A 24328-nucleotide genomic window follows, 5' to 3' on the forward strand; every position below is an offset into this window, starting at 1 on the left:
GCCTGCAATGCACGAGACCCTGGTTCGATCCCCTTGGGGAATGCATGGCAACCCACCCCAGTATTCTTGCCTGGAGAATCCCCGTGGACAGAGGAGCCTGGCGGGCTACAGTCCATAGGGTTGCAAATAGTCAGACACAACTGAGTGACTAACACACACATGAATTATGAACATTCATATATAACTTTGGATGGACATATATTTCCAGTTCTCCTGGTGAGATGTCTAGGTGTGGAACTGCTGGGTCAGACAGTAACTCTTTGCTGAGCAACTCTTTGAGTAACTCTTTGAAGAACTGCCTGAGTTTTTTTTTTCCTCAGCAGCTGTGTCATTTTCATCCCCACCAGCTGTGTAGGAAGGTTCCGATATCTCCGCACCCTCGCCAACACTTGTTATTGTCTGTTTTTAATTGCAGCCATTGTAATGGATGTGAAGTCACATTTCCTTGCTGGGGTTTATTTTTCAGTCTGCACGGCCCCATTGCCTGTGAACTGCATGTTTCTCCTCCATTCCTCATCCTCCTGCCCAGCCCTTCCCGTACTCCTATTGTTAACATTAGGATTGTGCCTGTTTTAAGTCCTCATAAAGCCCGAAATTCCCTATCACACCCTGCTTCCTGAGCCACTTTGTCACAACTCCTTACCAATGTTCACTCCGACCGTGGCACCGGGTTGGAACATTTATTACTTGGTTGTATTTCCACGCCTCCCACCTCATTTAACATTTCAATTGAGACACCCTCCTCCCGCCTCCAACCTCCAATGATATTAAAATTGTTAGAAAACCAATTTGAGGGAAAGAATTCCCCAACTGATGACCTGATGTGTCCCCTGCGTGGAACTTGGTGACGCCCGTAGAACACTGCTGAGGCTGCAGGGCTCTGCGTGGCTGTTGCTCTGAGCTCTGCCAAGGAAGGACAGACAACACATGAACACTCCAGGAAACTTGTGACAGTTCTCTGCTTCTTTCTTGTACGGCTTCTGTTTAGTTGCTCAGTTGTCCGACTCTTTGCGACCCCATGAACCGTAGCCTGCCAGGCTCCTCTGTCTGTGGGATTCTCCAGACAAGAATACTGGAGTGGGTAGCAATTCCTTTTCCAGAGTATTTTCCTGACCCAGAGATCCTGTTTCTTGCATTGCAGGCAGACTCTTTACAGTCTGAGCCACCGTCCAAAAAGAAACCTCTTTTGTGTACTAGAATCTGGTTAATTTAGGGAAAATTGAGTTGAAAGGAGAATGGTGGAGCCATTTCAACTAGTTTTCATAGCCTACCTGGTCCCAAAATACTATCAGCCAGGAATATCAGTTAAAGTATTTTGCAACCTGTTTTAGTGATGGTTATCAATGGAATGCAGCCATCCATAATTTCCCATTTGTTATTTCCTTTTTTAAAAAGTAACTATTCATTTGGCTGCACAGGATGTTAGTTTCAGTATGCAGGATTTTTACTGTGGCATATGGGATCTGGATCCCCAATCAGGGATCGAACCCAGGTCCACTGCATTGGGAACCCAGAGTCTTAGCCACTGGACCACCAAGGAAGTCTCTCCCATCTGTTACTTCATAGGGATGAGTACAATATGACCCTTAGGAGTTTAAAATAAAAAAAGGGGAGGAGTCATGTTTATTTACATTTTACATGGAGTTCAATAACTCTTCTAAGATCACTACAGTCAGCTAAGTTAGGACTAGAAAGAACTTGAAAAAGCCCTAAGATACAAATCTGTTTATATGTGAACAAAATGTCCCCCCTTTCAGCACTGTCACCTTTTAGAAGTTGATGTTATTCATGATTATCGAATGATTCACTCAGCAAACACCAGCTCTTGGCCAGTTGGCCAGTTGCTACATTGCGTGCTAAGTCACTTCAGTTGTGTCCAACTCTGCGACGCTAGGGACTGTAGCCCACCAAGCTCCTCTGTCCGTTGGATTCTTCAGGCAAGAATACTGGAGTGGGTTGCTGTGCCCTCCTCCTGGGGATATTCCCAACCCAGGGATGGAACCCGCGTCTCTTATGTCTCCTTCTTGGCAAGTGGGTTCTTTACCACTAACACCATCTGGGAAGCCCAGTTGTCACATTAGCCATGGGAGAAATCTGACATGAACAAGCTTTCCAAAACTGTCCATCCAGAAGAAACCAACAAACACACAGATAAATAGAGAGCCTTTCCCTCACGGTTTGTACTCCCGGGTTCATCTGTCCCTTGGGTCTGCCCAAACCTTTTATTTGACAGATAAGGAAAATGAAGCTCAGAGAGTCTTGACTGACACAGCTAATTAATGGCAAAAGTGAAATTTTGACCAGATAGCCTGACTTTTAGTTTCTAGAATTCATTTATTTTCTCATTTTAGACAACTGTGCGATAAAACAGCTAAGATGAGAGAACTCTGGCCGATGTGTGTTGGAATTAAGCATGTTGAGAAATATCCATGGTCCTTTTACAATTAAAAATGTCTTTTGTTTTTGAGTTTTTCTCTTTCATCTTTTAGTATTTGGCCAACATGTGAACAACACAGACAGGATATTGAGTGCTGAACAAATTCATAAAGCAAGCACAGAACAGAGCCCAGGATTTGGACCCAGAGGGAGGAAAGTGTAGAGCTGCATGTGGAAGTTGGCTTTTCCCAAACACTCGTACTCTTAGCTTGGAGTAATTTGGACTCTGTTGCTGTTGTCTAGTCGTGTCCGACTTTCAATTTATGCCTAACATAAACTGTGGTGAACCTGGCCCATTACAGCCCTCCAGGGAGGGGGCCCTTCCCTGCGTTGTCCCAGGAGTAACCCTCTGGTGGGACAGGCTGGGGGGCAACTGGATTCTCCTCCCCAAAGGGACACCTGTGCTCCGTGTGCTGAAGAGCTGCTTCTTCCACTCTTCTTCCCTCAATACGTTCTCTTTGGTGCAGCACAGGGCAGGCGTGCAGAATGCAGAAAGGATGCATAGCGTGGACCAGACAGCAATGACAGGCACACCTTGGGCATATCATGGCTCAGTTCCATACAAGAAAAAACAAGCGTGTTGGTTTCCTGGTGGCTCAGAGGGTAAAGTGTCTGCCTACAATGCAGGAGATGGGTTTGATCCCTGAGTCGGGAAGATCCCCTGGAGAAGGAAATGGCAACCCACTCCAGTACTCTTGCCTGGAAAATCCCATGGACGGAGAAGCCTGGTAGGCTACAGTCCATGGAGTCGCAAAGAGTCAGACACGACTGAGCAACTTTACTTCAGCCTGGATGAAAATTAGAAATCCTAGCTGCTAGACCACCAAGGGCTAGAGGCTGGAAGCAAAGTTGCCCTGATATTTGCCTTGTCATGTTTGGTTTCCTAGTGCATATTTCTTGTTGTTTAGTCGCTAAGTTGTGTCCAATCTTTGTGACCCTCTGGACTGTAACCCACCAGGCTCCTCTGTCCATGGGATTTCCCAGGCAAGAATACTAGAATGGGTTACCATTTTCTTCTGCAGGGGATCTTCTTGATGCAGGGATCAAACCCGGGTCTCCTAAACTGCAGGTGAGCCACCAGACTGAGCCACCAGGGAAGCTACCACCCCATATATTTTTTTCAGATTCTTTCCCCTTATTGGCTGGTCTCATTATAGATGGAGGAGTGGAGAGCGAGACTAGTAATTGAGTTGTCAGTATTTCAGCTCCTGGGAAGGATGTGTAATCACTGGACCAACTTTACAAAAGTTATTTTGTTGTTGAATAAATAAAATGTGGTTTTGTAATTCATTAAAGAAATTGTCATTCCCCCGCCCCCAGCGATTAGTACGTGTGAAGCTGATTGCTACATGCTTTGCCTGTCACCCGTTCCTGTCACCCGTTTGTGATATGCTCCTCAATGGCCTGACAGCTGGCATGCTCCAGGGAGGTGATGGGTGTGGCCTCACACCATTTTCTTTGGCCAGACACGCAAGCAATTTCAATGCTGACCTTTGTTCATTCACCCTTGACTTCTACATCAAGTGGTGAGGCTAGGGGTTCCCTGTCTTTGCTTCTGTTCATATCCATCCAAAGTGTATTGACAAGTCAATTCTATTGTTAAGAATGGGATTGCTATAAAAGTGGAAGAGATGAATTCTTTATGTAACAAGGTGGGGGGTGTCCCAATTTCATTATTAACATCAAACAATTCCACTCTTTCAGGCTTGTGTTTCAAACCAGCACATCTTATGAAAAGCGTATTGTGTCCTGGTGAAGTTGACTATAGTTGCTTAATCTTAGATAACTTTCAGCTAAAACTAATTTGCTAAAATATGAAAAAATGCAAATGAAAATTTTAAATTTTACTCCCCCAGTGAGGCTCAAATGAAAAATGCATACAAATTATTTTTTATACCCTTTTTTTCCCCCTTTAGCATAGACTAAGAATGCCAGTTCATTCTTTTGGAAAGATCAAGGTATGTGCTTGTAAAGACAAAGAGTGGAGAGGAATAAGAAAAAACAATTTTAAACTTTATTTAAGCGGTGGGAATGCAGGTACTTTATTTCTCTTTCTACCATTGTTTGGGAAATTAGAAAATAACAAAGGAGGGAATTGCCTGGAAGTCCAGTGTTTAGGACTTGGTTCTCTCATTGTTGGGGCTGGGGTTCAGTTGCTGGTGGGGGAACTAAAATCCTGGAAACAGAGCAACACAGCAAAAAAAAAAAAAAAAAAAAGGCAACATAAAACTGTTTTGATAACAACATAAGACTTGCCCCTGATGTTGCAATTTTCTTTTGCAGTACATGGCTGTGTAATAAGTACCAAAGTTGTTTTTCCTTTTAAAGAAAGAATTTCAATAATTTAAGTAATGCTACAAGTGGACAGTAATTGGTGACAAATTTTAAGAATTTAGTTTTTGGATCTTAACTTATTTGCCCCTGATTTAGTACTCTTTTATGTGTTAGTTGCTCAGTCACGTCCGACTTTGATCCCATGGACTGTAGCCCTCCAGGCTACTCTGTCCATGGAATTCTCCAGGCAAGGATACTGGAGTGGGTAGCCATTTCCTTCTCCAGGGGTCTTCCTTTTTCAACAAAAATTTATGTCATTAAACTAAAAAGATTTCCAAGTGGTACTAACTAAAAAGCCCAGCGAATGTTTTGTCAAGTTCACCAAAGCCTAATATTTAGCACATCAAACTATACATATATCACATATATATATAGTGTGGATCTATATGTATGCATCTGAAATGATACAAATAGCATCATCAGGGTTTAGCGTTATTGATCTAGCAGCCTAGCCTTTCTTCACACTCCCCCAGCAGGTGACAAGTCTGCATACAACACCCGCTCCTCTTCTAGAAGCTTTATCAGCAACCACGCACCCTTCTTTCTTCCGTGCTCTCTTCTTTCACTGAGATCCAGAGTCACATGCCGCGTAAGATCTAACAGATCCCTGCTACACTCGATCCACCTCTCCCCAGTTAGAACATCCTGCTAGCTCACAACTAGGCTGCTGAGTTCCAGATTTCCCCGGCCCATGTTTGTAGCTGTACGTTCAGCTGCTGCACTTTCTATAGCAACATCTCCTGTATTTCTGCTGTTTTAGCAGAAAAGATCCCCAGCATCTTCCTGGACACCTGGTTTTTAGCAGCCTGGACTCCCGCCCGGGAGTCTGGAGGACAGGCTCGGGCCCCTGGGAAAGCAAAGAAACGGGAGCCACTCGCAACCAGTCTCCCCGAGTCTCCCTCCTCACTACCCAGACTACCGAGGGGCGGCGACCCTCAAGGCGCCGGGAGCCGCAAGGCGGGGCTGAGGGCGGAGGCAGGGCGAGGGGCGGGAGGGGGGGGGCTAGGAGTGGGCGGAGTCAGCAGAGCTTGCAGAGGGGCAGTCAGGGAGTGGAACCGGAGTTTGCGGAGGGGGGCTGGGCGGGGTCGAAGCTGAGGGCGGGGCAGAGTCAGAGCGTGGGTGGAGTCTGAGATCGGTGGGAGGGGCATGCGTGGAGTCTGATCTGGAGGCGGGATCAGAACTCGGGGGCTGGGCAGAGCCCAGGAGTGGGCGGAGTCTGAGATCGGCGGGGACAGGGCCTGGCTAACGGTCCAAGGGTGTCCTCCTCCCGCGGCGACCGTCGAGCGCCGGGGCTGTGGGCAGAAAGCGCTGTGGAGAAGAAGCCGAATTCCGGCCGAGCCGGGGAGGCGTCTGGGGGGGGGGGGCCTGCGTGCGGCTGGCTGCTGTCCAAGAGATAGAGCGTCTAGCCGAGCGCTCCCAGGAGCAGCCGGCGCGAACGCTGAGGTGAAGCCGGGTGGCGGCGGGCGGCGGGCCGTCGTCTGTTCCTGAGGGCAGGCCTCTGGGCCGCGCCGTCCGTGGTGGGAACGGTCTCCCTTCCCGGCTGCCCGCAGGCTCCGCGGGTGGCAGTCACCCCGGTGCCCTCGAGAGGTGGAAGCCGGCGGGTTGCGGTTCGGGGGACGCGCCGGGGTGCGAGCCGGGTGCGAAGTGGGCAGCTGACGCCGGCTTCCGGTCCACACCCGCGGAGTCACAGTCACGGAGGAACACACAGGACAAGGGTTGAGTGTGCTCGTCCGCGTGGCGCGGCGAATGTAGACGCGCGGGTGTAATCGGTGCGGGGGGTATAAGCGCGTTCTGAGGTAACTCAGAGCATCACCCGCCCGCTCCCCCCACCCCCAGCCTGGGTGACGCGCGGCCGTTCTGTGGGGATGACAGGTGTGTGCGGACACGTGCGCACGGGCACCGGCCCTGGAGGCCCCCACCCACGACTCATACCCCGCTCCCCGCCACCTCTACAGTGTTCCCTGTTCTAGAATGTCCTAGGTTTGGAATCTTCAGATACATTTTAAAGCGTGGAGGGTTTAAAAGGGACAGTTTTTAATCTCTGTGTGCATGTCATGTCCCTTCCTCCCTCTCTTTCGTTCTTTTTTTCAAAGCAGTGTTTGGTTAAAAAAAAAAAAAATTAAGACTACCTTGAAAGTTTACTAGCAAGTGCTCTTTTTGTCTCCGTGCTGGTGAGTTCTCCAGTGATGGCCGGTTGCCCGTTTTCTTATGGCCAACCCAGAACATGCAAAACTTGCTGAGTTCCCACTGAAGGAGTAAAAACTACCCTTTTGAATTGGATTTATAAAAATAATTGAACAACTGTTACCCTCTACGCAAGGTGGTCAACTTTGTCAAAGTTTGTTAAAAAAAAAAAAAGTCTTTGGTTTGTGATGGAAGTTTGGGGGGATTTTCACCTACAGAAATAACCACATAAGAGGATTTCTCCGTAGCAGCCCCAGCACAGGTCTGTAGAATAAACTAGATTATATAGGACCATCAATGCCAGCTCTTTGGAAGCTCTGTTGATCTAGAATAGTAGGTTACAATTTGTACTTGTTTCTGTAATTTAAATGCTGGATATAAATGTAAAATTAGTTATTAACTAAAATTCTGTTTATCCAGAAAGTTAATTGTAGCAATATTATTCTCAAATTACAAATCAGGTTTATTTTAGGACTCGTTCAGTAATTTAGTCAACAAATAGCTAGCAGCTACTATACCTGAGGTCCTAGCCTAACTAGGCACTGTAGGACACAGTAAGGGCAAAGGCAAGGCACAGCCCTGTCATCCTGAACCCCACCCTGTAATGAGGGAATTAAGAATGCTGAGAGAAGGAATAGAGGCTGGGGATACTTGAAGGAGAGTGATAAGATCTTCTCTTTAAGACCCCCAAAATGTTAAAGCTCTTGTCTTGGTGGATCTGAGGGTGGGATTGGAGCAGATGCTCAAGGAAGATGGAACTGTGTGCCAAGGTCTCAGGTCCCCTTTGTGGAGAGGAGAGCTGCTGAGTTATCTGGAGAGTGGTAATCAACTGTGGAGGGGGCCGAGGGGGAGATGATATGTATCTGTAGTATAGGGCCAACCTCATAATAGTCACCCCACAGCTATCACCTGAGACATTGCCGCCAGGTTCCCTTAACTGGACTAGTTCCTCCACTAGCTTTCCCTTTACCTCGTTAAGGAGCTGTGGCTGTGGTCTTGGGGCTGTACACGTCTAGCCCCTCACTGGGCCCTGTTTTCCTTTTTTTGCTTCTCTCTGAGCCACGCCTCCTGTCCTGACTCAGTACCTGATACATGTCAGACACTCAACTCACATGTGTTGAATGAATAAACTATGTATAAGACTAGGTAATAGCAGTACTCTAGATGAGGAGTGTCTGACCCTTGGGCTGAGGAGATGGCACTGGAGATGGAGAAACAGAGGCTTTTTAAATATATTTGGAAAATAGAAGGGACAGCAGTTGCTGATGAATGGTGTAATCTCTGTATCACCATACTGGCCTCTTTATTTCAAGTTAATTTTGTATTTCTCAAAAACCTAGAGAAGTAAGTTGTCATTTTCTTTTTGTAGACAGACACTAAAGTATACCACCATATATTTTGATTAACAGTAGGAAGTGAAGGAACTTCAAAGAGTTCATGTGATATTCCTCTAAGTAAGTAACCACCAAGAGATGTTAAGGGGTAAAATTTTGGAGAACTCAGTTTGTAGATGGATAGTATTTTTACACAAAATCTGGCTACTGAATAGTTTGTCTTCTCTAACCTCAAGTGTCTAGCACTTGACAGGCTCTCAATAAATGTTGGCTGAGTGGATGGATGAATGAATGAGTCTGTCAGGCTGGCAAGTATTTCAGAGACTGAAATTGCATAGTGATCAATTTCAACCAGATCAGACTTGGCTGAAGAATAAATAGGACCTTAACACTGCTGAATTGTTTATTTTGGCTTGAATGCAGAAACTGCTACATTGGATAAGAATGAAAAGCAGTGTTCTCATCTGTCAAGAGCCTGTGGACATCTTGGCTCTTTATGTACACTATTTTGAATTCTCACAACAACCTTGTAGGGTAGATTATCTATATTTTGTGGATGAGGAGATTAAAGCTCAGTAATTCAAAACATTTGACCACAGACTAGTGGTGCTGGAATTCAAAATCATATTTGAGTAATTGTGCAGCCTTCTTGAAACTTATGCTATGCAATGTGTCCTGAAAGTACAGCCTGGAGATGAGGGCATTCACTGTTAAAGAGGCCACATAAAATGAAGTGAAATCAAGTAAATCTGCTAGTTTGGTGTAGCTGACAACTGTTACTACACTAAAACCTTTTCTAGTGACTAAGTTGAGGGACAAGTCTCCATTTCATTTATCTCGTGTTTACTGAGAGCTTTTTATGTGCAAGGTAGCATTGAAATCCACTCACAAATTGTGTGTGAGATGCTACTTCTGCCCTGATGGAACTTACTTACTATAGAGGGGAGGGTGAAGTACTGCCTATCCCCATACACAATGTAACTAAAAGCATGATTCCAGGTGGTTACAGTGCAGTTTTTCTATGTTTTTTTAAAAGTAAGCTTTATGGTAATAAATATTTAAATCTGCAATGTCCCATCTCTCATCTGAAACTCTAAATTTGCTCAAACATTGACTTAATTTTTTTTTGTAAAGTGAAAGTTAAAAATTGAAACCTGACTATATCATTCATAACTTTAAAAGACCTTTTAAAAAATATACTTTTTACAGGTTGAATCTAACTTACATTTCACTGTTGTAATATAAAATTTTCCTGGAACTTCCTTGGTGGTCCAGTGGCTAAGATTCTGAGCTCCCAACGCAGAGGGCATTGGATTCGATCCCTGGTCAGGGAACTAGATCCCACATGCCAGAGCTAAGAGTTTGTGTGCTGCAACTAAAAATTCCGTCTTCCACAACTATAGACTGAAGATTCCTCATGCCGCATTGAAGATTGAAGGACTTAATAAGCCGCAACTAAGATCTAGTGCGGCCAAATAAATAAAGTTTTCCCAAAGAATGAGTAGAATATCCCATACTTTCCTAAAAAGTTTCAGTCTTGGAATTTTTCAAGCTTTATTTCAGTTATTTAACTTATGCATCTAAATTATATTTCTAAAATGCAGATAAAAGAATGGCCAACTCTATTGCATCAAAGAACTTTACTGCACTTTCAAATCTGCATTCAAATATGGCTAATCTGGTAAGTTTCAGCAGTGCAGTAGTTCATTTGTTCTCTGTTGAAGCTTTAGATGGTGATATTACATTATGTCAACATTATTGATTCATTTCACACAAGCTTGTATAATTGACAAGTATACAGATACTCATTGCACTAGTGATTGTTAGATATAAACACTCCTAAACCTCTTTATATTTATGCCAGCTGAATGAAAATTCGTCTTTTTTTTGTCTGCACATTAGGAGATTATAGATATGACTCAGTTCAGTTCAGTCGCTCAGTCATGTCTGACTCTTTGCGACCCCATGAATTGCAGCACGCTAGGCCTCCCTGTCCATCATCAGCTCCCAGAGTTCACTCAAACTCATGTCCATCGAGTCGGTGATGCCATCCAGCCATCTCATCGTTTGTCGTCCCCTTCTCCTCCTGCCCCCAATCCCTCCCAGCATCAGAGTCTTTTCCAATGAGTCAACTCTTCTCATGAGGTGGCCAAAGTACTGGAGTTTCAGCTTTAGCATCATTCCTTCCAAAGAAATCCCAGGGCTGATCTCCTTCAGAATGGACTGGTTGGATCTCCTTGTGGTCCAAGGGACTCTCAAGAGTCTTCTCCAACACCACAGTTTAAAAGCATCAATTCTTCAGCGTTCGGCTTTCTTCACAGTCCAACTCTCACATCCGTACATGACCGCTGGAAAAACCATAGCCTTGACTAGATGGACCTTTGTTGGCAAAGTAATGTCTCTGCTTTTTAATATGCTATCTAGGTTGGTCATAACTTTCCTTCCAAGGAGTAAGCGTCTTTTAATTTCATGGCTGCAGTCACCATCTGCAGTGAAACCCCCAAAAATAAAGTCTGACACTGTTTCTACTGTTTCCCCATCTATTTCCCATGAAGTGATGGGGCCAGATGCCATGATCTTCGTTTTCTGAATGTTGAGCTTTAAGCCAACTTTTTCACTCTCCTCTTTCACTTTCATCAAGAGGCTTTTTAGTTCCTCTTCACTCTCTGCCATAAAGGTGGTGTCATCTGCATATCTGAGGTTATTGATATTTCTCCTGGCAATCTTGATTCCAGCTTGTGTTTCTTTCAGTCCAGCACTTCTCTTGATGTACTCTGCACATAAGTTAAATAAGCAGGGTGACAATAGACAGCCTTGATGTACTCCTTTTCCTATTTGGAACCAGTGTGTTGTTCCATGTCCAGTTCTAACTGTTGCTTCCTGACCTGTGTATAGGTTTCTCAAGAGGCAGGTTAGGTGGTCTGGTATTCCCATCTCTTTCAGAATTTTCCACAGTTTATTGTGATCCACACAGTCAAAGGCTTTGGCATAGTCAATAAAGCAGAAATAGATGTTTTTCTGGAACTCTTGCTTTTTCAATGATCCTGCGGATGTTGGCAATTTGATCTCTGGTTCCTCTGCCTTTTCTAAAACCAGCTTGAACATCTGGAAGTTCACGGTTCACATATTGCTGAAGCCTGGCTTGGAGAATTTTGAGCATTACTTTACTAGCGTGTGAGATGAGTGCAATGGTGCGGTAGTTTGAGCACTCGTTGGCATTGCCTTTCTTTGGGATTGGAATGAAAATTGACCTTTTCCAGTCTTGTGGCCACTGCTGATATGACTAGTAATTGTTAAAAATTATTGGAAGTTTATTTCTATTATTTTAATTAAATATAGCAAAAAGTTGGATATGACTTTACGACTGAAAAACAACAGATTAAATATTTAATATGCACTCAAATTTAGCATTGCAAAATTAAAGCATTTTTGTTAAGCAGCATCTATTGTCCAATCAAATTGTCCAAGTTATATACTGAAATACTTATTATGTTGCTTTTGTGACACAGGTACACAGATGGTGTGTTTCTGAAATCATTGTGTGAAATTTTATTTTGGCGAGAAAGGTTGTGGGGGCACCAGTCATTTCAGATTTGCCAAGATTGTTATTTATTTGAAAGAAATCTAGGTGGAATCATATCATAAGGTGAAGAGCTTACTATAAAGCAATTATCATACTCCCTTAACTTTCCTGCCCCCAGCAGTCTGCTGTTTACATTTGGAATGTGCAAATCAGATTTCTTAAAATGAGATAAATTACATATAACTCTCAGAGAAAGCACTGGCAACCCACTCCAGTACTCTTGCCTGGAAAATCCCATGGATGGAGGAGACTGGTAGGCTACAGTCCATGGGGTCACTAAGAGTCAGACACGACTGAGTGACTTCACTTTTACTTTTCACTTTCATGCCTGGAATGTCCCATGGACAGGAGAGCCTGGTGGGCTGCCATCTATGGGGTTGCACAGAATCGGACACGACTGAAGTGACTTAGCAGCAGCAGCAGCACATATAACTTTAATAGTTTGCAATTTAAACTTTATTAATGTTAAAAATAATTATCGCTGTTACAGTTTTTCTTGAAAGGTAAACTCTTTGCTAATTGCCTCTTCAGTTAGAAAATTTTACTCAATATTCCCACTAGTTGTTTTCCTAACAAAAGTCAGTGAGAGCTGCAGCATATGGAATTAAAAAAAATAATAACAGTGTGTCTAAATGTGATAAGACTAGCTAATAGCTCAGCTAGGATGTGGTAGTCTTAAAGGATTGCATGTATTTGAAATTGAACAGATTATTGCAAGGTTGAAATCAGTTGCTAGAATTATGCTATATAAGTTCATCCTTTCAGAAAAAGGTAGTTATTTTTATTTTTTAAAGTATTTAAGAATGTTTAATTTTTCTTTATTAGTCACTAAAGAGAACATTAAAAATATTAAAGACATGTTAATCCCTTTAAGGTTTAAGATCTAGGACTTTAGAGCTTAGATTTATTAGCAGTGATATGCAAGTTTTGTTACAATCTAATGTGTGTTACTGTCCAGCATGTTTGCATTAAGAAGCTAAGCAATTCTATGTGGATTGTTAGAAAACCGTATATAAAAGAAAGCTTTGAAGACCATGGCAAATTAAATTGCATTATACATGTGCTTTGAATGAATTCAGTAAGAATTGATAGCATAGGGGAGTTACTGTGCTCCACCTAGTGATTGAAAATAAAGTAGAAACATACTAAGTATTAAATGATTATATTTGTAATAGCAGTTAACTGTCTTATTACTTTGTATTATTCCTTGTAGAATGAACATTTATGAAGTTCTTTTAGATGTTTGTCTGGAATAAATACATTTAAATGGTTCCTAGTCAAAAATGTTTGTTAGAGCCAGTAAAATATAACAAGTCCATGAAATTAAATTTACCATCTCCATCTGTGTTTAATATTCCTCTTCTATAACCCTTTTGTTTTTCAGAAAATAATCGGCATAGTTATTGGAAAAACAGATGTCAAAGGCTTTCCAGACAGAAAAAGCTGAGTTCTATTTAACTCTTTGCTTCGCTTTTCATCAACTGTGGCTTATGACTACAACAAAGTATATTTAAGTGATTAAATTTCTCATGCCTGTTTAACTCCCTAAGAGCAATGGCCATGTTCTCTATTGCATGGTAAAGTACTTGATTTAAGGCCACATGTGTGAGGGCATTAAAATAATTTTAATGGTTTTATTTGATATTTCTAAAGCATAACTTTAAAAGCTGTGTATACAGTATTAAAATAGCTAGTTAAATTGGTCAGGTCATTAATGTGTATCAATGTGTATTTTCTGAGCTCCTCCATTGTGCAAAACCCAGTGTAAAGACTGGAGAAAGAAGCTGTAGTCTCTCTCATCATCCTCAGATATCAGAGCATCTAAGAGGATGGACGTGGAGCCTGATTGACAGGGCTCACCCCTGAGTCTGTCCTATGTACAGCCACAGAATCAGGGTAAACAAAGCTGGGATGAGACTTACATGAGCTTGTATATGTAAGAGTGTGTAACATAGAGTAGGAACTCCATGTAAACTGTCAGTATCAGATACAAGCACACAAGTAAATCTCATAGAAACCAGAAAATGGTAGGAGGAAGGTTTTCCAGCATGGATGTTGGGACAGTGTTGAGGGAGGGAAGTATGCAGCAGTATCTGTGTATTTATTCAAAGAACTAAATGATTCAGGGGAAAAAAATCATCTTTTATATGTGGGAAATACAGTTAAGTCTGGCTTTAGTGGTCCTTATTTAGTTGTCTGTGCAACAGTTTTAGGACTATGGAAACATAATCCAAGACTAAAATCAGATTTTTAAAATCAACTGACCTTCACGATTTCCCCAGCTGTTCCCAGCTGTCCAGTGGCTAAGACTTCAAGCTCCCAATGCAGGGGGCCCATGTTTGATCTCTAGTCAAGGACCTAGGTCCCACATGCTGTGAGGAAGACTGAAGGTCCCGCGTGCAGCAACAGAGACCAAAACAAATAAGTGAAATCAACTGATCTTCAAACTTTTATAGTTTACAGGCAGAGATACAATATAGAACGCCAAAAGTAGCAATACACTATTACTAGCTTCTAAAGTGTTAGTGCTTTTTATTAAAGGGTGTGGTATAAATCCTTTGATACAGCTTGAGGGAATCAGAGCTCTAGTCAGCCAGCCAGTAATTTTGACAGAAGACAATCGTTTGAATCACCTGAGTAATTGTGGCTGTGTTAATTGACTTGTGGTATAGTGAAAGATCGGAGAAGGCAATGACACCCCACTCCAGTACTCTTGCCTGGAAAATCCCATGGATGGAGGAGCCTGGCAGGCTGCAGTCCATGGCGTCGCTAAGAGTCGGACACGACTGAACAACTTCACTTTCACTTTTTGCTTTCATTGATTGGAGAAGGAAATGGCAACCCACTCCAGTGTTCTTGCCTGGAGAATCCCAGGGACGGGGGAGCCTTGTGGGCTGCCGTCTATGGGGTCACACAGAGTCGGACACGACTGAAGCGACTTAGCAGCAGCAGCAGCATAGTGACAGGTGGGCTTCCCTGGTGGCTCAGTGGTAAAGAATCTGTCTGCAATGCAGTAGACCTGGGTTCAATCCCTGGGTCAGAAGGATCCCCTGAAGAAGGGAATGGCTACCCACTCCAATATTCTTGCCTGGAGAATTCCAGGGACAGAGGAACCTGGCAGGTCACAGTCCGTAGGGTTGCAGAGAGTCAGACATGACTGAGTGAGCATTACACACATTTACACCATATTAAAAGGAAGATTTCTTTTTTGATTTAAATTTTAATATATTTATCTATTTTATTTTTGGCTGTGCTGGGTCTTTGTTGCTGTGCACAGGCTTTCTCCAGTTGTGGTGAGCAAGGGCTACTCTTTGCTTTCTCTAGTTGCTATTCTCGGGCTTCTCATTGCTGTGTCTTCTCTTGTTGCCGGGCACAAGCTCTAGGGTGTGGGACTTCAGTAGTTGCAGCAGGTGGGCTCAGTAGTTGTGGCTCCAGGCTTAGTTGCCATGCGACATCTGGGATCTTCTTGGACCAGGGATCGAACCCATGTCCCCTGCATTGGCAGGTGGATTCTTTACCACTGAGCCACAAAGGAAGGCCCCTATTTGTATTCTTTATGATGATAGTCATTCTGACAGGTGTGAGGGAATAGCTCATTGTGGTTTTAATTTATATTTTCCTGGTAATTAGTGATGTTGAGGATCTTTTCATGTGCCTGTTGGCGATCTGCATTTCCTCTTTGGAAAAAATGCCTATTCAGTTCTTCCTGTTTTTTAAATTGGATTGTTAGGGTTTTTTTATGTTGAGTTGTATGAGCTGAAGATTTATGTTGAATATTGATCCCTGTTGGTCATATCATTTGCAAATAATTTTTCCCATTCAGTAGGTTATCTTTTCCTTTGCTGTTTAAAAGCATTTAAGTTTAGTTTCCAGTTGTTTATTTTTTGCTTTTACTGCCTTTGTTTTAGGAATGGATCCAATAAAATTGCTATAATTTATGTCAAAGTATGTTCTGCCTATGTTTTTCTCTAGGAGTTTCATGATATCTGGTCTTACATTTAGGTCTTTAATCCATTTTGCGTTTATTTTTGCATATGGTATTAGAGAATGTTCTAATTTCACTCTTCTACATGTAACTGTTCAGTTTCCCCAGCACTACTTATTGAAGAAAGTGTATTTTTGCCGTTGTATATTCTTGCCTCCTTTGTTGTAGACTAATTGACCGTAATTGTGTGGGTTTATTTCCAGGCTTTCTATCCTATTTCACTGATCTGTGTGTCTGTTTCTGTGTCCGTATCATGCTGTTTGTATTTCTTTAAAAAAATTTTTTTATTTATTAATTGAAGGAAAATTGCTTCACAATATTATATTGATTTCTGCCGTACAACAGTTTGAATCAGCCATAGTTATACATACATCCCCTCCATCTTGAGCTTCTTCCCCTCCCCCAATCTCACCCCTCTAGGTCATCACAGAGCACCAGGCTGGGCTTTCTGTAAATAGCAGCTTCTCACCTGCTACCTGTTTTCCACATGATGGTGTATGTGTGTCAACACCACTTTCTCCGTTCGTCCCACACTCTTCTTCCCCAGCTGTGTCCACACGTTCGTTCTTACATCTATGTCTTCCCTGCAAATGGGATAAGCAATGCCACTTTTCTAGATTCCATCATATATGTTAATATACGATATTTGTTTTTCTCTTTCAAACTTACTTCACTCTGTTTAATAGGCTCTAGGTTCACCCATTTCACTAGAACTGACTAAAACTCATTATTTTTATGGCTGATTCTATACATGGACGGGATTCCTTGGTGGCTCAAAAGGTAAAGAATTTGCCTGCAATGCGGGAGACCTGGGTTCAGTCCCAGGGTTGGGAAGATCCCCTGGAGAAGGGAATGACAAACCTTCTCCATTATTTTTGTATTTTGTATCTCCAGTATTTTTGCCTGGAGAATTCTATGGACAGAGGAGCCTGGTGGGCTCTAGTCCATGGGGTCCCCAAAAGTCGGACTCGACTGAATGACTAACACTTTCAACACACTACACATGGGCATCATCAGATGGTCAACACCAAAATCAGACTGATTGTATATGTACCACATCTTTATCCATTCATTGTATTACTTGTTTAATTAGCAAAAACAATAAGGAAATTTATTTTGGAATTTATTCTGGAAAAAAGTGCTTGCTGACCCCTAGTGGTATCTTTTAGCTAGCACACATTTATTTGTTTTGAAATAATTTAGATCTGAATTATGACTTAGGTTAAAACAACAGTAAGAGAGAAATGGAGAATATAAGCTAATATCAGGATGGTTCAGACCTACGTATTATTTCCCTCTGAATATAGAGGTAACTAGGGAAAGGGAACAAAGAGGTCACAGTGAGGTGAATTATCTACCTTGGCAGCTTTGCCATTCTTAAAGCATAACTTGTTGTAGAATTTATATCTGAAATAATTTTTTATACCATGTGTTCGAGTGTCTTAGCATCATAATAACCACCTTTGTTTAAAATTAAAACTTTTCATCTGAAAAATAAAAGCCTTGGTTTTCCCTTAGATATTGGATCAGAAAGGTACACTTTCAGTTTCACCATTCGTGATTCAACAACCCATTTTGTAAATGCAACATCCTGGGGCAGTGAAGATTACATCAGATCCCTTTCTGACAGCTTTAGGGTCGGTGAGTGTGGTAAGTTGGCACTGATTCTTAAACTGTTTCTCTTACAGTATTAGTCCCATGACATGTTTGTGGTAACTACACTGAGGGAATTGGAATGAAATAAGACACAATTCTTATTCTCAAGAATCTTATCAGAAAAAATCAAGTGTTAAGAGTATAACACAAGGTATTCAGCATTTAGTTGAAACTCAAACAGAATAATCACATACTTTTACTAGGAGCTCTATGATCTTTGGTTTATTTCTATTTCACTTTGCATCAGTCCCTCTTGTGACTGTGATCATATATCATTTTGTAAACATATAATAGAACTGCTAAGTAGACTTTGATAAAAAATGACATGAATTTTTGATGGAATTTTAAGAAATTTTTAGTCTAAAATAGCAAATCTTCATATCCTCTACCTACCCCAGTATCTCTGTGATAGTACAGTATGGTATATTAAAAAGAACAAGACCTTGAGAACAGGTAGCTCTGGATTCAAATCCAAATACTAACACTTATTTACATAGTGGCTTTGAGAAAATTTCATAATCTTGTTGAGCCTCAACTATGAATTAATACCCAGTAGATTCTTATCAGTCTTAAATGAGATAGTGTGCCTGGTATGAAATGTAGAACTTAGTCACTCAATAGATAACAGCTCTAGCCTCATACAATAAACAAGAAAGCAGTATATCAGCTCTCTTTCATAGTAGAACAAAGGGAAAGAGTAACAGACAATTTAAACTATTCCTGTCTATCTTGCAATATCTAGCAGCCTATTATCCATACTGGTTACTCAGCACCCAGTCATACTATTAACTTTCAGGGTTATATAGTATCTTGCTAACTGAATAATAAGGTAATTGGACATATGGCCTGTGAAGACAGAAAACTCTGGAGACATCTCAGGGCCCAGGACAAGCAAAAGCATCTGTGGATCCATGCCATAACAACACTAACACAGACCTGAAGATATATTCGACACTGATGCTTGTTGTCAGGACGAGTGAGATGAGGGATTGTAAGGATGTAAATCTGACGATGCTTATAAAAGTAAATAAGAGTTTGGTGTGGCTGAGTAAAAAGATTATAGATTTTTGAATCAAAACAATTCTAACTCTACTACTTTCTAGATATAACACCTCAAGGAAATTATTTAACCTCTGTGAACTTCAATTTCTTCATGTGGAAAAAGGGATAATAAAGGGATGGTTGTGTGAGAAATTAACAAAATGCAGCACAAAATGTCTAACATAGACCATAGGAGATGGAAACCCAAAAATATTAAGTCATAAAGCTGATAAGTTGTAGGTTTCAAATCAGGACCCAGATTTTGCACTGCTCTTTCTAGCTACTACTATTGTTTTTGAGAACAACTGTGAATTGGGTGAAGACCAATTTAAGTGTTCATTTTATAGCAGGGTATGTTGTAACCACATCAAATGCTCTGTATAACTAATCAACAAAGTAATATTTTTTTAACAAAATAATATTAATGCAGGTCAAATGTCAGAATTTAAACACATAGTATAAGAAGTATCATCTGAGATCAAATTGATTGGTTGTACACTAGGATTCCATTGCTTACAGCAAAACAAGAAAACAATTGTGAAGGATATTAACAGCAACTCAAAATTCAAAATAATATTGTAATGTTCATTGTTATGTACACTTGTTTTTTAAATTTATCCTGTTACTTTTTTGTTAATAGTATCTTATTTTCCCCTCTGTTATAGTGATAATTGAGAATCCTCTGATCCAAACAAAGGAATTAGAAAGAGAAGAAAAGTTCAGTCCTGCAACTCCTAGGTAAATCTAGTACAGAGGTCAACAACCTTTGTGCCAGAATGATTATTACTATTAGGTTTGTGTGTCAGATTCGCTGGGAGTGGTGTAGGGGCTTCCCTAGTGGCTTAGATGGTAAAGAATCTGCCTGCAATGCGTGGGTTCTATCCCTGGGTCGGGAAGATCCCTGGTGAAGGCAGTGGCTTCCCACTCCAGTATTCTTCCCTGGATAATTCCAATCACAGAGAAGTCTGGCAAGCTACAGTCCATGGGGTCGTAAAGAGTCGGACACGACCCAGTGACTAACACTTTCACTTTTTTCACTTACTAAAGATGTGTGTACTTTAGGTTGAACATTCAGAGTTTAATTCTGCCACACAGTATTTATCTTTGATTATGAAATAATTTACCTTGACATAGGATCACATAAAAAATGACTTTATTTTTAATATTTTGATTCTCATTCTTCCCTGGTGGCTCACATGGTAAAGAGTCTGCCTGCAATGCAGGAGACCCGAGTTTGATCCCTGGGTCAGGAAGATCTCCTGGAGAAGGAAATGGCTACCTACCCCAATATTCTTGCCTGGAGAATCCCATGGACAAAAGAGCCTGGTGAGCCCCAGTCCATGGGGTTGCAAAGAGTCAGACATGACTGAGCGACTAACACTTCACTTCACCTCTCATCATTCTTAGATTTACAGAAATTTGACTCTAGTCACATTAAACCTGAAAAATGAAAAGATAAATCTTAGAAGTCATATATCCATTTTACATCTCAGTTTATGACTCTCTTCACATGCCTTACTCTCTTAGTTCAGGTTTCCGGGAAGCAGAGTTCAGAGAAGACTTCTGTGCAGATGGTTTGTTGAGGGAGAGCTCTCAGAAGCAACCTGGAAAGACAGCTGTGAGGGAGGAAGGGATGTCAAAGAGGCAGCTTCAGCAGGAACCCCACCTCGTCCTGACCCAGGTGGGAGCTCCAGAGTATCAGTGCTCAGAGTGCTACCCTCTGAAGAAAGGGGCCTGGGCTGGTACCCTGAGTTTATAGGTTATTGGCTGAAGTCTGCCCATGCTCCTATGGAGGTACTTCTGGCTGAGGGCAGATCTAGAGAGAGGGTGTAGCTGGTGAAGGGCTCAGGTGGGGACAGCAGTCTCTACTACACGCACCTGCACACCTTTTGACCTCATCTTACAGGCCTTATTTCTCTGCAGCCACATGGAGAGTCCTTACTTTGTGAACATCCTGGCTCATTCTGAGCTAACAGCATGGCATGTTCATTTCCCTCTGCAGAGAACAGTCTTATTTGCTCTTCTCCTCACTCAAGTATTGGGCTTCCTTTGTGGCTCAGCTGGTAAATAATCCACCTGCAATGCAGGAGACCTGGGTTCGATCCCTGGGTTGGGAAGGTCCCCTGGAGAAGGGAAACAATACCCACTCCAGTATTCTGGCCTGGAGAATTCCATGGACTGTATAGTCCATGGGGTTGCAAAATCTGACACGACTGAGTGACTTTCACTTTTCACTCAAGTGTTAGCTTAAATGTCATCTCCTTAGGTCTTCCATATCTACTCTGTAGTAGCACATCCATTTCCCATTACTAGGACTTAGTCCTGTACACAGGGTTATAGGCACCATCATAATGGTGGCGCTAGTGGTAAAGAACCTGCCTGCCAATGCAAGAGACACAAGAGACGTGGGTTCAATCCCTGGGTCAGGAAGATCCCCTGGAGAAGGTAATGGCAACCCACTCCAGTATTCTTGCCTGGGAAAACCCCATGGACAAGGAGCCTGGCAGGCTACAGTTCATGGGATTGGAAAAAGTCGGACATGACTGAAGCAACTTAGCATGTAATACTGATCGCAAGCCTGGATCATTTGATGAATTGTTCTTGTCTGTCTCCCTCTTGCGCATGTGAGCACGGTGAGGTCATAGGTCATTGTCTGTCTTCCTCACCACTTATCTCCCGGGGCCTGGATTGTGGTCTAGCACATAGTTGGCTCTCAGGAAGTGTTTGTGGAGTGAAGGCATGAGTGAAGGGGAACACTCCTGGCAGAGGGTACAAACACAAAATCTCCTGGCCTTTTCCAGAACAGTTAGTTGTCTAAATCTCATGAAACTGTTGATATTCAACTTTTTTTCCCCTCTAAAATGATAGTTTCTTAGCCTCGGAATCTGATATGGCTGGAGTATAGGTAGGGGAACAGCAGAAGAAGCAAGAGTGGGAAGTGGAGACCCTTCATAGACAGCTTTGCTTTTTGTATCAACCCAGAAGATCTTTGAATGGGGAAATAAGATATTCATATTCATGATTTAGAAGGTCACTTTGGCTACCTGAGGAGGACCAACTGTAGGGGAATAAAGCTTAGGAGACAAGACAGTAATTTGGGTAGGAAGTTATGAGGTAAACACCTAAGGCAGTAGCAGGGGATGAGGCAGGGGTGGCTGGAATAGAAGGTAAGAAAGAGGCTCCGTGGAGCACACTTGGAAGCTGATTGGCCAAAGGGAAGAGCACCTCAAGTTCAGCGTGTGCATAAGGTGCATCTGCTCCTACAGAGCTCCGAAAGTGAAAGTCGCTCAGTTGTATCTGACTCTTTGCAACCCTGTATAGTTCATGGAACTCTCCAGGCCAGAACACTGGAGTGGGTATCATTTCCCTTCTCCAGGGGATCTTTCTAACCCAGGGATCAAACCCAGGTCTCCCACATTGCAGGCAGATTTTTTTACCAGCTGAGCCACAAGGAAAGCCCAAGAATACTGGAGTGGGTAGTCTATCCCTTCCAGCGGATCTTCCCGACCCAGGAATCGAACTGGGGTCTCCTGCACTGCAGGCTAATGCTTTACGAACTGAGTATCAGGGAAGCCCACAGAGCTCCGAAGAGGTCAGGAAAGCATGTAGGTGGCACAGTCAGTGTCACAGAGATGGAACTCAACCTCCCCCTAACACACAATGTTTTAGAGTGCTTTTACATCCTTTTTTTTTATTATTTTTTTTACAAGGAAGAAACTGAAATTCAGTTTATTGGGCGAGATTAGACTATTATTGTGCTTGAAACTCAGACACAAATTGCTCTTTAAAATATTTTCTTAATGAAAATAGATTTTATACAAAATGTATTTTAGTTTTTGAAGGTTTCTAAGGGGACTTCCCCGGTGGTCCACTGGTTAAGAATCCACCTGCAAATGTTGTGGACACAGGTTCAATCCCTGATCGGGAAACAAAGATCCCACATGCAGTGGGACAACTAAGCCCATGTGCTGCAACAAGGATCCCACATGCTACAATAAGCACCCAAAGCAGCAAATTGGTCTTTAAAACATTTTCTTAATGGAAATAGATTTTATACAGAAAGTTTACAGTTTTTCAATGTTTTTAAGAGTGAAAAGTATAGATCTTAATATAGTTTTTTAAATATAGTTTAAATTACAACCAAAATTTAACTGTGAACTTTGAAATATTTTTCTGTTAGAAATCATTTGATATTAACTTTGTGTGTGTGTTTTTACAATTTAGCAATTATAAACTATTGCTCAGTGAGAATCACTCAACGGTAAAACTCTGTTCCAGTTACGAAGTGGATGCCAAGTTACTTTCTTTGATTTATTTACCTGTTAAAGAGTCTTGTGATTATTATTCACTGGGTGACATTGTTGTGAATGGACACAGTCTTGATGGGAAAATTATTAATGTTCTTGCAGCTGTGAGATCGGTAAGTTAAAACCCCAACAAAGCCCAGTTCAATTTGGTGGGGGAGTTCTAGCATAGTATTTGTGTTTGGAAAGTAATAATCACTGAAGTAAAATTTCCTCTATATCTTGATCCATCCTCAGTTGAATTTAGAAAATTAAAGGAAAGGAGCATTTTACCTGAGAATGAGTAGCAAAATAAAATTGTATTTGAATGTTAAATGCAGCACACAGTCATAAATGACTCACTAACTGCATGAGAGCTTTTCATACTTCAGTCAAACCAAGGCATGAATAGAAAGAGTAAATTCATTGACTTGACGATCTCCAGGAAGTTCTTTTAAAGAGTATATGTTGAATAAATCAAGGAATTAATTCAGTGCATGTTCTCAGAGCTGCCCTGAGATGGGGGACAGAGTGAAAAACCCAGGGTGCTATGATAGGGGCCCTGTCAGCTATTGGTGCTAGAAACCGGGGCAGAACTACAGACCTTGGGGTTCCAAGGACTGTCTCACCACCTTTTGCATCCACACCTCCCTCTTAGCAATTACAGCAAGTTTTGAACTCCATTGGACAGAATAGAGTCACTTGACAGGGAGCAAATTTCCACAAAATAAAGTACACAAATAAAAATAAAAGAGCAAGAACAGTTCTTCAGTATACAAAGTGATGATAACCGGGAGCGGGGGTGGGGGGAGGGGGTGGGGCGGGGAAGGGAGGGAAATAGATTTAGATACTTGTAGTTAATGCTGTAAGTACTTGCTAATTGCATTTCCATGTTAAATAACTGCAAGAGTGTCAATCACCCCAATGACAGGCCAACAGAGGCACCGCCCCAACCGAGCCTAGCACAGTGTCTGCCACACAGTGAGCACTTGGCGTCAGTCAGGAATGAGGAATAAACACCGTACATGACAATCTTGACAATCGGAAAAATCCCTTTCTGGGCAACTTAGGTTCATCTTACTTAAAGGCAGAATATGATCTCTCAATTTCTCTGAAATTCTATGTAATGCCATTGTATTACAATGTGGTAAAAATTTTCTAAAACTCAGTATGAATATAAAACCTGCATGGGACTTCCCTGGTGGTCCAAGTGGTTAAGACTCCACACTTTCAGTGCAGAGGCCCAGGTTCAATCCCTGGTCAGAGAATTAGATCTCGCCGCAATGAAGATTCCGCATGTTGCCACTAAGACCTGGTGCAACCAAATAAATTAAAACAAACAAATAAACAAAACCATGCAACAGCTTTTTCCATCTCCCACTTCCGGCCTCTACTCTTTGAGTCTGGTACCACCTTTCATAGGATTATATTATTTCATTTTCATGCCTTTCTTCTCCCATTTTGCTTCCATCCCTCTTATATTTCCTTTTCT

General features: G+C 42.0%; 1 protein-coding gene across 1 annotated transcript in view; it reads left to right on the forward strand.

Annotated features, from left to right (window-relative positions):
- Window positions 1-6103: 6103 nt before the first annotated feature.
- The window catches only part of MEIOB (meiosis specific with OB-fold), a 34499-nt gene continuing 16274 nt past the window's right edge, over window positions 6104-24328 (forward strand). Inside the window, exons 1-6 of the mRNA XM_068968841.1 lie at window positions 6104-6213; window positions 9893-9969; window positions 13256-13313; window positions 17375-17506; window positions 19219-19291; window positions 22778-22973. Coding sequence (XP_068824942.1) covers window positions 9901-9969; window positions 13256-13313; window positions 17375-17506; window positions 19219-19291; window positions 22778-22973 — 528 coding nt within the window. The 5' untranslated portion in view covers window positions 6104-6213; window positions 9893-9900. The remainder of the gene's footprint in view (window positions 6214-9892; window positions 9970-13255; window positions 13314-17374; window positions 17507-19218; window positions 19292-22777; window positions 22974-24328) is intronic.

This window comes from Capricornis sumatraensis, chromosome 3 (assembly GCF_032405125.1).
Source record: "Capricornis sumatraensis isolate serow.1 chromosome 3, serow.2, whole genome shotgun sequence".
Classification (NCBI taxonomy): domain Eukaryota; kingdom Metazoa; phylum Chordata; class Mammalia; order Artiodactyla; family Bovidae; genus Capricornis; species Capricornis sumatraensis.